This window comes from Typopeltis vanoorti, chromosome 2 (genome assembly GCF_054136105.1).
Source record: "Typopeltis vanoorti isolate ZY-2024b chromosome 2, IOZ_Tvanoo_1.0, whole genome shotgun sequence".
Classification (NCBI taxonomy): Eukaryota; Metazoa; Arthropoda; class Arachnida; order Uropygi; family Thelyphonidae; genus Typopeltis; species Typopeltis vanoorti.
In genome coordinates this window covers 95,581,165-95,599,669 of record NC_143550.1, presented here as the reverse complement: position 1 = coordinate 95,599,669, position 18,505 = coordinate 95,581,165, and the positions used below count along the sequence as shown (strand labels likewise).

Genomic DNA, 18,505 nt, shown 5'->3' with positions numbered 1-18,505 from the left:
AATTTCAATGCACAGTGTTAAATAACTACTCCACTTATTAGAAGGAAGTGGTTTGAAAGTGGTTTGTTTGGATTCTAGAGTAGTATTTTCATATTATGTAAAAAACTAAAAATAAATTTAAAAAAAAAAATTAAAAACCTTATCCCATAAATAACCTTTTGTGAGTGGGAGTCACATAAAACTGTCCAGTAATTTCAATTTTGGTTTAAATCAAACTGTGAGAATTATGCTAAATGATGGAAAGATTTATGCTGACCAATGGAATTGATTAAAATTTGGCACCTAGAATTTCCACAAAGATTTCTTACATTATCTCCATTTTAGTGTAAAATGGCCCACATGGACAAATTATTCAAAATACAATTATGCATGATACAAACTCTCTCGAGTACATAACTTTTTAGGTGCAATTACTGTCATCATGAATCCCCAAACAAGAATGCGGGGTTTTATAATTAACTCTGATCAGTTCCAAACTTGTTTTTAATTATTATTTTGAAAAATTTAGAACCCAACAATTTTTATTTTAAAAGATTTCCTAAATCAAGCTAGGTTGATATTAGTAAAACAAAATTACTGCAAATCATCAAATATCAGTGCCATGGAAATTAATCCAATCAGTATTAATCTAAAAGCAACATTATCCTTAAATGCTTATTATTAGATAATGATAACTTATACTTAGAAAAATAAATCTAGCAACCGCTTAATAAATTCATTTTAAATGAACTAAAGGATATTTGGAATTTACCTGTATAAAAAGTGAAAGACATCCGAAATATTTGGCAAACTGCCAGCTTTGGGACCAAGTGACAACCATACTGCAATAAGTAATGATACTCTATCTTCAAATTTACAATACGTCTGGTTTTCTAGTTGCGACAGAATCTGGAAATTTAAACAGAAGAATGTAAACAGCTGCTTTAAGTGAAGATGCTAGATGTAAAAATTATTAAAACTACAAATTTTTATATACAACCTTTTGTTCAAACTCCACCCGCCAGCACTTCAAAGACTATAATATATACTTAGCTTTGTTGCTTCTCTTCATCGAGAAATTTAAATTACTAACTGTAAAATACTGTTTACAGTTAAATCTCATGCAGGCAGATCTACTTTACAATTATATTCCTGTTTTCACCCTCGTTTCAACATGAAATATCTTCACAACTAGATCATTGCTTGTGTTATATACAGCAATTGACTTTCACAACAAGTTACTCTTTTTGTATCCAATAATGCACAATACCTTTTTTAAGTGTGTATAATGTACTCTCGCTATGTATTATGGTGAGAGTCCCTACCCAGATCAGTTTCTCTCTCTCTCTCTCTCTACCTACACACACACACATATACAGTGGTACCTCAACTAACAAACTTTTTTTCATATCCCATTTTGACCTCTAGATGCGAACCTAGACCTGAGATACGAGCTGTGATGCTTTCTTTTCAAATGAAAAAAAGCATGTTTTACATTACACTTTTTTTTAAAATTTTTTTTATGCACGTTTAGTTGAGCGAGCGCTGAACTGTCTTTAGTATAACAATTGTTGTTACTACGTCTTATTTATCTGAAATACGACGAATGCTGCATGTATTTACTTTTTTTTTGCATCTATTTCGGTATTTATGTAAACAAACAATACACTTTGTGAAGATTTTTTTAGGTTCGTATTTATTATGTGTACTGTATGTATTTCTTTCTTTTTATAAGTCACGTGTTTTATTGTAGCTTAACATTTATTTTCTGAATAATCTCCCAGATAAGCGTCATTTCACTGATCAGCATATTATTTTCAACATGGGACCAACAATAGAAATTAAGAAAGTGATTCTGGAAAAATATGAGAAAGGAGTCAGGCAAAGTGATCTGTGCAAGCAGTATGACTTGTCCAAATCCACCATAGCTACAACTGTGAAAAACGCAGATTTTTATAAGGAACTGGATGTGGCCAAAGGAGTATCTATCATGTTATCTCAAAGAAATAAAGTTATGTAAGAAATGGAAAGTTTACTACTCATCTGGATTAATGACATGCAACTGAAAGGAGATAGTGTATCTCAAAACATGATCTGTTTATAAGCTGAAACTATTTAAAAAAGTCTTTCACAGAACTTGCCATCCGCTAATAGTAGCAAAGACATCGGGAAGAGTTTAAAGCTAGCAAAGGATGGTTGGAAAAATTCAAGAATAGAATCGGTATCCATAGTGTTGTTAGACATGGAGAAGGTGCTAGTGCTGCAAAGAAGCCGCTGAAAGGTTTGTGAAGGAATTTCAGAAACTGATGGAGTCAGAAGGTTACAGACCAGAACAAGTTTTCAACTGCGATGAAACTGGGCTTATCTGGAAGAAAATGCCTAAGAGAACGTTCATCACTAAGGAGAAAATGGCATTGCCAGGACACAAGCCAATGAAAGACAGATGAACTTTGCTTTTTTTTGTGCCAATGCCAGTGGTGACCTGAAGATAAAACCTCTGTAGGTTTACCATTCTGAAAATCCTAGAGTCTTTAAAAAGCAGAAAGTTAGCAGGCACAAACTCAGTGTTATGTGGAGAGGTAACAGCAGAGTCTGGGTATTCAGGCAATTCTTCTGTGAGTGGATGACAGAGGTCTTCGCTCCCACATGAAACAGTATCTACAAGAAAAGGGTGTGCTTGAGAAAGTTCTTATAATGGACAATGCACCAGCACATCCACCACAGTTGAAAGAAGATTTGGATAAAGAGTTTAATTTCATCAAAATTAAGTTCTTGCCTCCTAATACCACACCACTCCTATGACCAATGTGTTATTTCCAACTTCAAAAACCTTTATACCAAAGCTCTTTTCCAAAGATGTTTCCAAGTTATCACCAGCACAGAATTAACCCTCAGGGAATTCTGGAAGAACCACTTCAATATTCTTCATTGTGTGTGTCTTATTAGTCAGGCATGGGAAGATGTTTCCGTGAGAACCCTAAAATCAGCCTGTAAAAAATTATAGTCCGACTATGTCTGAGGAACTGTACTGGAAGGACCTGAAAGCGAAATTGACATTGTAGATACAGTTGTCTCCCTGGGCAAGACCATGCATTTGGAAGTTGATGAAACAGACAGAGGAGCACAACGTTGAGCTGACCACTGATGAGCTACAAGAGTTAAGAGAATAGGAAAAAGAAAGGGATGAGGAGGAAAAGCAAAATGTCTTCAGAGGACAAAGAAGACAGCAACAAAAAGGGAGCAATTCCAACAAGTAACGGAAAAAAAATCTTCCAGCACTGGGGCAAATTGCAAGAATTGGTTAACAAGTGGCATGCAAATCAAGGTGTTGTTTCTAGAGGCACCGATATTTTCAATTACAATGTCATTAATCACTTTAAAAGGATGTTAAGGAAATGACAGATTCAATGTTGGACAGGCTTTTTAAACCTTCCTCACCTAAGAAACAAAAAGATGACAACAAATTGAAAACTCCTGAACCACGAAACCAGCCACAAGAAAATTGATTTTTTTTTACAATTTAATGGAAGATGATTTTCATACTAATCATGTAAAACCAAAGATTTCATAAATAAAAATTAATATGTAATGGTACAAAATGCATATTTATAGTGTAAAAATGCTCCTTCTCACTCCTCCATTCCTTTGCATTTTTTTCATTTAGTTAAGAATAGTTTTTTTTTTTAATTTTTGAATCTGGGAATGGATTAATCGATTTCCCATAAGATACAGGGTGTTCGGGATAAATTTGACAGTTTCGTAAGGAAAAAGAAAATCTTCTTTGTATCTATTAAATTTAATGAATTGACAAAAAAACATTACAGGCAGAGTTAATTACAATACTATCAACAAGATTTACTCAAAATAACCACCATTAGCATCGATCACAGCTTCAATTCTGCTTCGGAACCTCGAACAAGCTGATGCTACAGTCTCCCTGGGAAGGGCCGCAAAAACTGTTTTAATTTTATCCATTAACTGGGCTTTTGTATTACTGGAAGTGCGATTGGTGTCTTTTTCAACTGCGCCCCATACAAAATAATCCATGGGGTTAAGGTCTGGGGAGTTTGGAGGCCAAACATTTGGACTGGTGAAGTCGTAGAAATTTTCAGACAACCATTTTTGACTTTTCCCAGAGGTGTGGCAAGGGGCCGAATCCTGCTGCCATACATACGGCCTACCATTGGCTACCCTTGTTATCCAGGGCTTGACTACAGTTAGCAACTCCACGAACAAAGCCCGAATTCCAATGCCAGGGTTCTTCAACACCTGTTCCTGCAGATTTGCGAGGAATTCTGCTGTACGAACGCAATCAGATCGTCTGCTAGGGATCTTTCTTCTTGCTACATCCTCGTAGTCACCATTGCAAGTCTCTAGTTCATGCCTGATTGTTTTTACTGTATTCAGGGAGCATTGGGCAGCAGTCGTAATATCCTTATTTTGATGGCGGGCACGAATCATCATGATACAAGTTATTCTCTTCCATGATTCAGGTGGGTTCCAGCTATCCATCCTTTCTGACATCTTGTATATGAATGAAGAAGGGTCCAAACTTTTAAATGAAGAGAAGTGTGTGTTAATACATGTAACTTACGGAAAAATATAATTAATTATAAATATGTCAAATTTATCCCGAACACCCTGTATAATGCAAAATTGGGTTGAGATATATATTTTGCTTTGAGATACGAACAGCGGTCAAGAACAAATTAAGTTCATAAGTTCAGAGAGCTATTATTATTACGGGCGACTCCAGGGAGTCCTTAGACTCATCAAGGGAGGAGGCCCTAAACATGTCCACACAACTATTCGACATTCTCACAGCATCTATCATACCTTGCCTTGAACTCACTGTCATAGCACCCACAACAGACTCTCGCAGCTTATTCCACTCATTTACCACTCTAAAAGTAAAGAATCCAGCTCTAACACCCTTGCTAACCACGCTCTTGCCCAGCTTCCATAGATGTCCCCTAGTTCTCCCACCACCAGTCCTGATCTCAAAAATATCCTCTGAATTAATCCTATAGAAACCCTTCAGCAATTTGAATGTCTCAATCATATCTCCCCTTTTCCAACTATCAACCAATTTCTGCAACCCACAAATCTTCAACCTGTTCTCACAAGGTTCATTCCATAGACCTATTTCAATGACAGAAGTCTTTTTATACACAGGACCACCCATATTTCAAGACACAATCAAAAGCTATTTCATATTAACATATGAAACGGCCATAAAATATGTGGTCCACCCAATAGAAGTAGGAAAATGCTGTATAATTATTAGTGATAATGGTAGAGGATCCATAAATAACATTAAGTATTTTGGGAGGTTCACCAAAATTTTTCATAAAGCATCAAACTATTTTGTATGAGATTTCTTAATTGTTCGGTTATTCACTAATTCACAACCTGCACTAATTTCATACTCATAAATAGAATTTTTAATATACACCAAGAATATGCATGGGCAAGATCTCCATAGAATCAAAAGACATTGCAAACGTTCATACAAGTGACACAATGTCTATCAAACTACACTTTAAATTCATTTTTGTCACTTACACTCCTGACTTGTATATGCACTTAATTCATCATTCTTCATTGCCTACCCCTCACTTTCATATACTGTCCTTTGTTCTTGTCCCTTTGCCTTCTTCAATTCTTCCCAGGTATCCATCAAGTAAAGCATCCCTAGTTATTATTAATTTCATGCTTCTATGACAAATTATGAAATACTACTGAGGATCCCAAGCACTCATCTTATATATAAGCATTACTCCTTAGGAAAATTCCAATTACGCTGAAATGAAAATATTATGATGAGATAAAAAAAGATAATGGTAACATACACTGCAAAATATATCATATATAACAAAGTAAACCAAGCAATAAAAAAGCATGAGGCTGGCTGCAATTTAGAACTGTACTATTACTATCATCATCATCAGACCCCATGGAGTCACAGACTCATCTAAGAGGGCCCTTTTGTCATACACACACAGCTCATCATACCACGCCTTAAGCACATTCAAATTCTCTGCAACCACCATGTTCTTAGGCAATGCATTCCAATCATTAAAAACTCTCCATGCAAGAAACCTGCTTTTCACTCCCTTGCTCACACACCCCTTATACAGATTCCAGGGATGACATCTTGTTTTCCCCCAATCTCCCACCATTTTATAAAAAACCTCAACATAATTCTATAACAACCTCTTACCAACTTGTCTCTATAATATCACCCTGCACCATATAACAATAATCAGTGATTGGTGAAAAAACATGAAGTTATCATCTTTTCCCAGTATTTGATTTTTTTTTTCTTTTGTGAGAGAGAGATAATTTTTCTGAAATAGGTAAAATAATGAGGGGAACCGAACCTCTGTAGCTCACTTGATTTCAACGATATCCTTCGGTTGGAAAGACTGGGATTCGAATCTGGTGTAGGATATGAAGTGTATACCTTTATCACGGCTTTTCAAGTGAAGGAGAGTTAGCCGGTCTCATACAGTGGTGGAAGGAATTTTCCTCCTAGAAACTCAGGTATTTCATTGCATATTAAGAAAACCAGCCAGGAGAATACACAAGTAATTCACAGACAAGACATACTAAATGCATAGCACCAATCACCCTATCCAGGAATAAGGTAGGAAATCTTAGGATTTCTTAGATAATCTTAGGATGAGTGCTTAAGAGCCTGTTGACTGTGGAAGAAGGCAAAAATGATCGAGGAATAACTGGTCGAAATCAGATAAACAATGCAATGGGTAATGATTTTTACAATATTTTACTTTCTTCTCTTTCCTTTATAGATTTGCGGTTGCCTAAGTGTGCTGAAATTGTCAAGTGATTTTAAGCAACATGACTATAAATTAAATATTGTGATCTATAAAAGTGTCTGAGAAACACTGGTGTTTGGAATAACGGCCAAACAAACTAAGGCCTGAATGCTGTCTCCTTATAGCAGCATTCTGCAGATTTTTCCTACAACAGAACACTTCACAAATCCTGAAATTTTCACGGAACACCTTGGTTATTTTGTAATGTATTAATAATTAATTATGGCATAATCATAAAGAGTATTAGTACACTGATGTATACTTATTATTAGGTGACACCTCCAGGGAGTCAAAAGACTTATTGAGGGAGAGTGTGCCAACAGCATCGAACAATTGATTTCCCTTCCAATTACTAACCATGCTCAAACTTGCTTAACTTTTTGCAAGCCATCAGTAGCAGAGGCTCTACCAATTGACCAACCTGTGCTGGCAATACGGTGTAGCATGTTAACAAATATAAAATTACATTTAAATCAGTTATCAATCACTGGACTAATGAAATCTTGTAGCATATTGTAGTTTCCTCAGGCCAACATCATTAAATTAATTTGTACTGATTTTCATTGACATATCCCATTCTGATCACCAAAAATTTATAATATTATAAGTTTATAATAAAAATATTTAAAATATTTTTATTATTTAAAAATATTATAAATTTATAATATTATAAGTACTTATGAGTGAATGCAGACTTTTTCTCCTAGATGCTGGTAGTTTTCCACTCCTTTTGTACATCCTGGAGATCGCTTTGTAGGCTGGAGGTGGATGAATCACTACCTGTTGTGTCACAAACACCTTCAATAAGAGATTTCTTAACACCAAAATTAAACAAAGTCCCTTTCTCTTATTCATATTAAAATTTAAATCTGTAGGCCTATTACTTTTAAAAAATCATGGCACTACGGTTTCGAAACAAGCACTTTCACCCTACAATACGAACTTGCAAAGAAAGTATTCAGTATTACTAGATTTGAGAACCGGATACAGACTACCTTGATCTTCAATTTCAGTGGAAAAATTTTCTTTATCCTTCCTTGCTGATTGGTCACTAACATTTGCAATACAGATGTTATTTCGTTCAGTTTTGAAAACAGAGGATATGCCGCCCATTGTTGTAATCAGCTTGCAGGCAATTTTTATGACCAGTCATAAACAGCAGTATTCCCTTTCCCGAATTACTTCCATGTTTAAAAATACACGGCTTGGTCACTGACACCACGGAAAACTTATTCACTTTCCGTGGAACACAATTTGGGAAACCCTGCCTTATAGAAATGCTAACCCACCTGTTACTGAAAATTCCATATAAAATCTAATGAGGAAATTACTATTCACAACCCTGACCATCTGACTGTGCTGAAGTTTCTCAGATGACCTTAAGCAACATATCCATATTCCAAATCTAGTATTACATACATATATATATATATAAATTTTAAAACAAATTTAATGACTTAAAAACCGAGATAACTTATAAAGATTTTAATGAGAATAATACAACTAGTTTCAGCTTATAACAGCCTTCCTCAGGTATTCATAAGGGAAAAGAATAGTAATAAACATTGAAGTATCTAAAAAAACTGGAAATTACAGGTAAAAATTGCCACACATAATTGATACATAAAAAATATATTTTTTCAAGTTGTTCTAACAGGCGTGCCATTGTTTATTGCAAGTGTGCGTGCAGGCTCACGTGAACGCCAATATTGAATAACTGCAGCATGGCTATCTGGGATGTTATAACTCAAATTGTTGTTTAAGTGGACAGGGTTTTCAGCAGGATTTCCCTTGATTCTACAATTTTTCTTTCAAACTCATCATCACAGCAAAAAATATTTTCTGATCTATCCCAGCAAACGGAGTGGCTTTGTTGATCATCATTAGGATTATTTGAAAAAAGAACATGACTGGATAACGCAATTGCATGAGATCTTTTGTAAGAAATGTCTCTCTTATGCTCTTCTATACGTTGTTCAATAGATTTGTTAGTTTGTCCAAAATAAGGGATATTGCAATCGCACCATAATTTATATACACCTGCATATTTTAGGTTGTGAGTAGGCTTTGGATGGCTGATTAGAGAATGGATTTTAGGAAGTGTGGTGAAGAACGTCCTGATATTGTATTTTTTAGACTTTAGATAATTTTTTAGAGACTGTGCTAATGTATGGAATGGAAATGCTACCTTTAAAATTAATAGTTTCTGTTGTGCACTTCCTAGGAGTATCCATAAGAAATTTCTTAATCGTTTTTTCAGAGTATCCATTTTGTTTAAAGATAAGAGTGAGGTGATTTATTTCTTTTTGTAGTTCATCTGGTTCATTCAAGAGAGAGCGTGCTCTGTGTCCTAAGGTAGAAATAGTTCCAAGTTTTTGTGGTGGAAAATGATGAGAAAGATTATGCAGATATCTATTGGTATGAGTAGGTTTTCTGTATATAGAGATTTTTAATCTTTCAGAGCATCGTGTAAGGATGACATCCAGGAAAGGTAAGGAGTTATTATTTTCTAGAACAGCAGTAAATTTTATATTAGGATGTTGGATGTTTAGATGAAGAAAATCTATGAGAGATGTGTGCCCGTGATTCCAAATAATAAAAATATCACCAACAAGGCTATCTCACATCTACATTTCTGTGTATTCGTTTTAGTCTAAATCAGGGCTGTACAAAACATGGCCTGCTGTGGGTTTTGATTTTCATAAGCGAAAAAATAAAATAACAATTTGAACTGAATGCATATTAGATATTTTAATTCTATTACTAATCGATAATCTCGATGTTGGTTATTTTATTTGGTGTTTTTACATCACTATATACCAAACATGTTTTTCATATATTAGATATGTCAAAGAAGCGTTCTTACACTGTTTTTGTTCTAACGCACATACTTGGGGTGCTCACAGGGAACGTGAGCGTGCGATTAGTGTGCAATCAGTGTTGTTCATTTGTTCGATATATCGAGGTTGTGTTGCTGCTGCTCACTAAATTACTAGATAAGCATTGGATAAATCTTTTTTTTTTTTTTTTTTTTTTTTTAATGTAGCCCTTGGATTACCTAAGATTGGACAGCCCTGGTCTAATGATCTGAATTTCTCAGATGACCTTACACAACACAGTATGCAATCATACCCATCTGGTTGAAATCTGTTAAACGATGCAACTTGTAGATGGGTTGCAAACTCTCATCATTTACAGCCCCTTCACTTTTGTCGAAATGGACTGAATTTCTTGAAGGAATAAACAATGCAGAGAAATAACCACTCCATTTTTTTTTTTTTTCAATATGAATTGAATGATGTAACCAGCAGATGTCTGCAGAACAAGTACATCCTAACCTCTCATCCCCTTTAGTTTGATATGTCCTATTTTTCTCTCAAATCATCAGTAAAATAACTACATACAAAATCTACTGAACATGACATGAATGTATGTCTGCACAGGAAGAAGAGAAAAATGTTTTTTGTGAATTTTCCCTTCTACTTTCAACATACTACATAAGCATTTCAAATAACTGAATTTTGCTCTTCATATCTGGTAGGCATGACTTGTTGAATACCTCTAATAAATAAAAACAACAGATGTTTATTATTCAACATAGAATCAGTAAACCAGATCAAATTTTGACCCTAATCACCTTTTTTTTTACATTTAAGTACTATAGTGTTATCTGTCAGGCATCCAATATTGTCAAACCTTATATTTTGGTCTTTAAGGAACTACTGACTCCACCAAACATTATACCTTGGTGTTTCAGGGTGTATTCTATGGTATCCTGGAATCAAACACACTTGAATAACATTTCTTTTCCCATTCTTTTTAAGTGACCATACCACTTCAGATTACCTCTGCTCGCATGTTCCTAAATGCTAACAATGTCAAGCTCCTTCTTAGTATCATTTTTAATATGATTCTACCATTGATGCCACTGTTCACTCCTCTAATTTTTCTCAGACCTCTCATATGAATACCTTCGTGGTATGTTGCACCCTTCAACTGGAAAAGGCCTAAGTTCAATTCTCATCATGACAGGAGGAATCTTAATATGGGTTTTTTTCAATTGAAGGTGAGTCAGCTGATCTCATACAGAGGTAGCAGGGTTTCTTCTCCCATAAACTTGGGTTTTTCATTCCACTTTCAGAAAAAATCAGCCTTCAGAACACATGCAATTTACAGACAAAAAATGCTAATGGTGGTAGTGGGCAGTAGATAGCATTGGTAGTGGCAGTTCGGTATAGTTGGTGGATTAAATGGTGAACATGGAGAGTTGTAGAGTAGATGTCCTCTCTCGATGAGTCTTTGGAATCCTTGGAGGTGTCACAAAATAATATCCATGGTCTAGTCTTTGGGCAACTTATTTCTAAGCCACTTCTCAAATCGATAAGTTAAAACTAGTTCAACTTTTTTTCAAAAGGCTCATCTACACCAACTGGGCTTTGGAGGCTCCAAAATCAGCATTAGTAAATAAAACTGACAATTAAACTCCTCTTATAACTTTTTTAATACATCAACCAAAAATTCTCACTCATCACAGATGAACAGACAAATGCATTTTTCCAGCCCTGATTATAATTATATAGAAATGTAACAAAGCACATTCTGGTATAATAAATTTAGTTTAATCCTTTATTATTATTATTCGTGACACCTCCAAGGAGTCCGAAGACTCATCGTGGGAGGACACCTACTATATAACTGTCTCCACCACTACATTGAACCTCTGAGCAAAGTTTGCACCTGAAAATATTTCAGGACTGAGGTAAGGTAATCCAACACCAGGCAACTCGTGGCAGAGGTGGATCAAGCTCTCATCACTCCTATCTCAGTATCTCCCATAATGCAAAACACATCTCCTTGCGGATATATATAATGTTATGCATTAAGGGAAGGGCCACTCCCCAGACTGGTTTCTACCTTTATTGAGGTCTCTTCAGTGGGAGCCAGGCCCAGCAGTGGCAATACCAAGGCAGAAGCAAGGAGAGGTCATCTTTACCAATGGGAGTTGCCAAAGGGTGTGTCACCTTATTAATAATTTACTCTGGATTTAGAGAAAGATATTGTAAGTTTATTTTTCACTTGGTTAGACTATAATAAATTTAGTTTAATCCTTTATCCAAGTGTGAGCAAACAAAGTTTGCACCTGAAAATTGTTGCCTGGTGTTGGAGTACCTTACCTCAGTCCTGAAGATATTTTCAGGCACAAACTTTGTTTGCTCACACTTGGATAAAGGATTAAACTAAATTTATTATAGTCTAACCAAGTGAAAAATAAACTTACAACACATTCTGGTATTCTGATGGAATATCAGAATATATTGCAGTTTACATATTATGCCATAAAATCATCTATCCAATAGGACATTATTATTATTACGGGTATCTCCATGGAGTCAGTACTCATCGCGGGAGACCCAAAGTAGCAAAACAATATCTGTCATATCTCTTCTTGAATTCATTTAAAGACGAAGAGCTCACAATTAAGTCAGGCAATGAATTCCACTCATTCACCACCCTCCAGGTAAGAAACCTTGTTCTGACACCTTTGTTAACCACACTCTTCTTTAATTTCCAGGGATGACCTCTTGTTCTTCCATCACTATCACACAGCTGAAACATATCAATCCTATAAAAACCTTTCAGTAATTTAAATGTTTCTATCATATCCCCCTCTTCTTCACCTATCAACCAATCTCTGCAATTCACAAGCTCTCAATCTATCAATGTAGAGAGTTACATCACTCACCAACTTGGTCACTCTTCTCTGAACCCTCTCCACAGCCTCCTCATCTCCAAGGAATCCAGGTGACCAGACCTGAGCACAGTAATCTAAATGTGGAAGTATCAATGCTTTATAAAGGGGAATAATAACCTCTTTATCTCTGGATGTCAGTGTGTTCCTCAACAACCAAGTAATCCTATGTGCAATCTTGGACACCTTAGCAATGTGTCCTCTGAACTTCATCTCCCTATTTACCATATCATATATCTGCGCATTTCTCATATCATATAAAAATAATGGTCTTGTTCTTTTCAAAGTAGAGTAGTTAATAACCCATTAATTCTCTCCTATAAATTTTTAAAACATTTCAGTGTATGAAAGTTTTAAGCCATGTGCATACATCCTGTAAGTTCATTTTTAAGGCAATACACTATAGAAAGTTTTTTCCCCACTTGTTACAAAGCATATTGTTCTTGAAGAAAAAATTATATCTTTGTTTTAATCCTTTATACAAGTGTAAGCAAACAAAGTTTGCACAGGAAGTACATATATAATATGTCTTCTATATCGAGGCTGTTAACTTCAGATCAACTGTCTCAGTACACAATAATATGTTGGTGAGTGATGTAAAAAATGCTCCCTACATTGACAGATTGAGAGCTTGTGGATTGCAGATATTGGTTGATAGGCAGAGAAGAGGGGATATGATAGAATCATTTAAATTACTGAAAGGTTTTTATAGGATTGATGCAGGGAAAATGTTTCAGCTATGTGATAGTGATGGAAGAACAAGAGGTCATCCCTGGAAATTAAAGAAGAGTGTGGTTAACAAGGGTGTCAGAATAAGGTTTTTTGCCTGGAGGGTGGTGAATGAGTGGAATTCATTGCCTGACTTAGTTGTGAGCTCTTCGTCTGTAAATGAATTCAAGAAGAGATGTGACAGATATTGTTTTGCTAGTTTGGGTCTCCTGCGATGAGTCTACTGACTCCATGGAGATACCCGTAATAATAATAATAATGATGCAAAGCACACTTCCTTTTAGACATTTATAATGTTATGCATGTCAGTCATAAAGTATCTTCATGAAGGTGTCCTCTGAGGTAATAGCTTGTAAGTGGTTAGATGGTTTAAGGTTTATTGACAAAAGGGTGCAAAGGAGCTTATAAATGACTCATCAGCTTTGTTCCTCTGTGTTTTAGGTGACAAATGACCTCTTACTCTTCTCACCAACTCAGCTTATACAACTTGTTACTGACAAAGGACAGTTTCCAACTAGCATTAGTTGAGTGCACATATGTAATCTGTCATGCTGAGCCAATACCTAATTAGAAAAGTGCTCCATTTTTGATTTTATAAATTTTTAGACCCTTACCAAGATGATATGTAAAGATTTGTCACTAGCTGAAAATATCTTACTAGACTAAATCAAAGGTCATTCACTCAACACCAGTCATTATCATTCTGATGGAGATAACTGGAGTACTGAAATACACAATTGCACACTTGATACAACAGCAAGAAGAAAGGATATGCCAAGGAAAAGAGGGAACAGCCCAAAAACAGAAGCACGAAGGTAAGGATCCTGACATTGAGGATTCCCTAAATCATTGGTTCTCCATTATAAACAGACCAGGAGTATATGTCAGTAGTCCAATGTCAAAAAAGAAGTCAGACAGCCAGCTACAAAACTGGATCATGATGATTTTAAACCAATAGATGGTTGGTTGGTTTGATAGAAACATAAGCATGATATTAAATTCAAGTTATATAAATAAAACGTGTAAATATCAAATATCTTCTAATATTTGGTGTATTTTGTTTTAATAGCAATACATTGAAGGACATCAAGTTGTTGATATTGACAATAATGTACATATTTCATTATTATAATTAATTTGAATAAATAATTTCTTGCTCAGTGAAATGTTAGTTTGTTTATCTCTTTAATTATTAACATGAAACTTTGCATAATTTGGGTAGCCGCTGATTTGGGCCAAAATGTTCTAGTCCCCATGTGTCCCAATTAACCAGAATCTATCGTACATAAGATATTCCACTCCTATTAGTATTTATTATTATTATTATTATTCGTGACACCTCAAAGGAGTCTGAAGACTCATGCAGGAGGACACCTACTATACAACTCTCCATCTCCACCACCACACAAAACCTCACCACACACAACGCCATCTACTGCCCACAATCACCATCGCTAATATATTTTTTGCCTGTAAATTACGTTTGTTCTGAAGGGCTGATTTGTCTGTATGCGGGATGAAAAACCCAATTTTCCAGGGGGGAAAACCCTGCTACCTCTGTATGAGATCAGCTAACTCACCTTTAATTGAAAAAGTCCATATAAAGATTCCACTCGTCATGACGAGAATTAAACTTAGGCCTTTTCCAATCGAAGGGCGAAATGTACCGTCATTCTTCCAATTGCGCTACGGAGGCTTATAATTTGAGTAGCTTATAATTTAAACATATTGCATCTTCAGATCAGATGCACAAACAGTTTGATGAAGCACAAATACAATCAGTTATTAGTGGGAATAATTTAAAAGTGTAATGGACAACAAAAAGAAAGGAAGTTAAGTCCTAATTTGGAGCCACCTACTCTTTTTGATAAAAAGAAGCTCATAAGTGTTAAGTTGGTCTTAAAATGACTGTCTCATAGAATTTTGATAGATTATGACAGCTATACTAAAGGAGGATCCAAGACTACTGTTGCAAATTACCGACCGATCAGCCATATCAGGAGTCATTTGTCAAGGTCTTGGAGAAAGTAGTCAAGGGAAAAATACAGGAATGGATTAATGAAAATGAGATACCATATACTGTATGAGGGACAGCATGGCTTTGTGAAGGATAGATCATGCCTCAGTAACTTGCTCAAGTTTTATAACACAGTGACGGCTGAACTTGATAAGGGTAATGGGTTTACAGTGATACTGCTAGACCTGGCTAAGGCCTTTGACAGGATACCACATGGAATTCTAATCAGTAAACTGCAACATATGGGAATGGAGAAATGGATAGGAGGGTGGTTGACAGAGAGTAGTTTATTCGGGAGTAGAGTCAAAAAAAAGACAGCCTGTGACTAGTGGTGTGCCACAGGGTTCTGTTCTTGGAGCACTGCTGTTTAATCTGTTCATTAACGATATAGGGAAGGATCTAAGTGGAACAGTTCATTTGTTCGCTGATGATGCAAAGTTAGGTAGGGCAATAGTGAATGCAGAAGATGTCAAAATCTTGCAGGATGATTTGGATAGATTGGAGGTCTGGGCTAAGGAGAATGGGTGTCAATTTAATGTGACAAAATGTAAGGTTATGCATTTTGGGGTGAAAAGATTAGCAGCAGTATACCACATTGGTGGAACTGTACTCCAGGAGATTCATGAGGCCAGGGACTTGGGAGTGTTGGTGGATAGGGAGATGAAGTTTAGGGGGTACATTGCAAAAGTGGCTAAATCAGCTCATCAAATCACTTAGTTGCTGAAAAATACTTTGACGAGCAGAGATAAGCAAGTTTATTCCTCTGTACTGAGCCTTGATAAGACCTCATCTCAACTACTGTGCCCAGATTTGGTCACCTAGGTTTCTTTTTGATGGGGAGGAGGTTGAGAGGATCCAGAGACGAGTGACCAAGATGACAGCAGGTCTATGGAATGAACCTTATGAGAACAGGTTGAAGATTTGTGGGTTGCAGAAATTGGTTGATAGGCAGAAAAGAGGAGATATGATTGAGCCATTCAAATTGCTGAAGGGTTTCTACAAGATCAATTCAGATGATATTTTTGAGAATAGGACTGGTGGTGGGAGGACTAGGGGACATCTATGGAAGCTGGGCAAGGGTGTGGTTAGTAAGGGTGTTAGAGCTGGGTTCTTAACTTTTAGAGTGGTAAATGAATGGAATAAGCTGCCAGAGTCTGTTGTGGGTGCTATGACAGTGAATGAGTTCAAGGCAAGGTATGATAGATACTGTGAGAATGTCGAATAGTTGTGTGGACATTATGTTTAGGGCTTCCCTCAATGCGTCTAAGGACTCCTTGGAGTCACCCGTAGTAATAATAATAATATACTTAATGAGATATGGGGAGCGTTTCACTGGTGCTGCTGACTACAAAAGGAGTCTCTCCGACTTTTAACGACTTCCATATAGTACTGATTCTTTCTTCCATCTAGCCCTATGTGAAGGAGTATCTACATCATGGTCTGCTAGTACAGACTTTGCATAACGATAGTAGAATGTACTTATGTTCTCTGAGGTGGATACAATAATTCACAGGAGCATCTTACTCTTCTGGGTGTGAAAGAGGATGGAGTTCATCATTAGATGAATGGATGAGGTTGCAAGTCTGATATGTGGTTTCAAGCTTATATTTATTAAAGCATTCTTGCTATCTTTTCAGGCATGTTCCTAGATAAATGGAATAGACAATTGTGCTGAGATCGTGTATAATAGCTGAAGCAGGAGGAGGGCCACTTTAAAAGCATAAAATTTAATTTTTCAACGTGTAATAATAAACAACTCTGCCCACAAGACTGATTAATTACCCTATTAGCTGTGTTGAATGATTGGTACTCTTTTAAGTGTTCTACACAGAAACTGGCTAAAGCAGGCAAGAGAGAAAAACTAACTGATGCCATTCCAGTTATATTTTGTCTTTCCATTTTCCCTTCCCTTGACTAAAAATCTGAAAGGTGGTCGCTTTTAAGACCATCAACTTAACATCTATAAAACTTCATGATATTCAATAGTAGGGATACTACTTCAATTCCTTTAATTACAAGAATATAATATTGCAGCAAGTTTATGCTGGTTTAAAAACCAGTTAAATATTAACATCAAGAAATATAAAAGGTTTGTGGATGCTGTTAGAATGAATGAAAAGAAGGAAAATATTAATGGATTGTGAGAAGTATGATGAAAGGCTAGAGCATTCCAAAAAAAGGAGAATAATTACACCCAAGAGATGTCAAAAAAGTGCTGGTGATGACAAAAACAATGTTTTAACAATTTAGGAAAGAGCTGATGGAAATGAAGTGTCTGGAGGATGAGAATGAACATCTAAAGAAGAGACTGATGTGAATGAGAAAGAGAGAAGTTAGTAGAATGAAGCAACTGTCAAAGAATAATCATGGAACATTATATGAGGAATCAATTATTAGATGTGCAGTGAATAATTGGGCACATAAGTTTTTATACCAATGTAAGGAGTATAAGAAATAAAGAAGCTGAGCCTGTTGCATTGACTGAGTAAGTATACAGAAATATTTGGTGTATGTGAAACTTGGTGGTTTGAGGACGATGTACTGTTGGTAACAGAAATAGGAAACAGAATTTTCTGGAAGGATGGGAAGAGGAGGGAGAGTGGTGTTAATGATAACATGGGAAATGTGTTCACAAGAGTAGATGCAAATCGTAGTATACATGAAGATTCTGAATGTCTTTGATGCGATGATTCAACTTAGCAGTGAAGATTTTAGTGTGAAGCAGAAATAGATTGCAAAATGTTTAGGCAAAATTGGTCTGGCATATAAAAAAAAAGGTGATCCTAATGGGAGATTTCAGTTATCATGTGGAGTGAAAAGAGGAAATAACATACGAGAACAAGGAGAGTGAATTTGTGACTTCACCTGCTTTACACAAATGCAAACCATGAGTTAAGTGAATAAATAAAACAGGAGTGAAATGAATGAACATGAAATCAGGCTTATAAGGGTGACAAGCATGATTAAGAAAGAAAAAGTGCAATATGAGAAGAGATTGGTCAGTTAGGCCAAAAATAACTCAAGGGAATTCTTTTGCTATACGGCAAGCAAGAAGAATTATGGAAGGGAGACAATAGAGAAGAGTTATAGCAGAGTGACTATGGCAAGGGATGTAGTGGAGTTATTTAATGAGCACTTTATCAGTGTATATCACACTGGTATAAATGATGCTGTGCAACATTAAAAATG

At 35.8% G+C, this 18,505-nt stretch overlaps 1 protein-coding gene across 1 annotated transcript in view; it reads right to left on the bottom strand.

The window, feature by feature from the left end:
• LOC150109271 (uncharacterized) overlaps positions 1-18,505 on the bottom strand; it is a 226,877-nt gene that overhangs the window by 181,336 nt on the left and 27,036 nt on the right. The window contains exon 2 of the mRNA XM_090402004.1: positions 752-888. Within this exon, the coding sequence (XP_090258130.1) occupies positions 752-888 (137 nt within the window). The remainder of the gene's footprint in view (positions 1-751; positions 889-18,505) is intronic.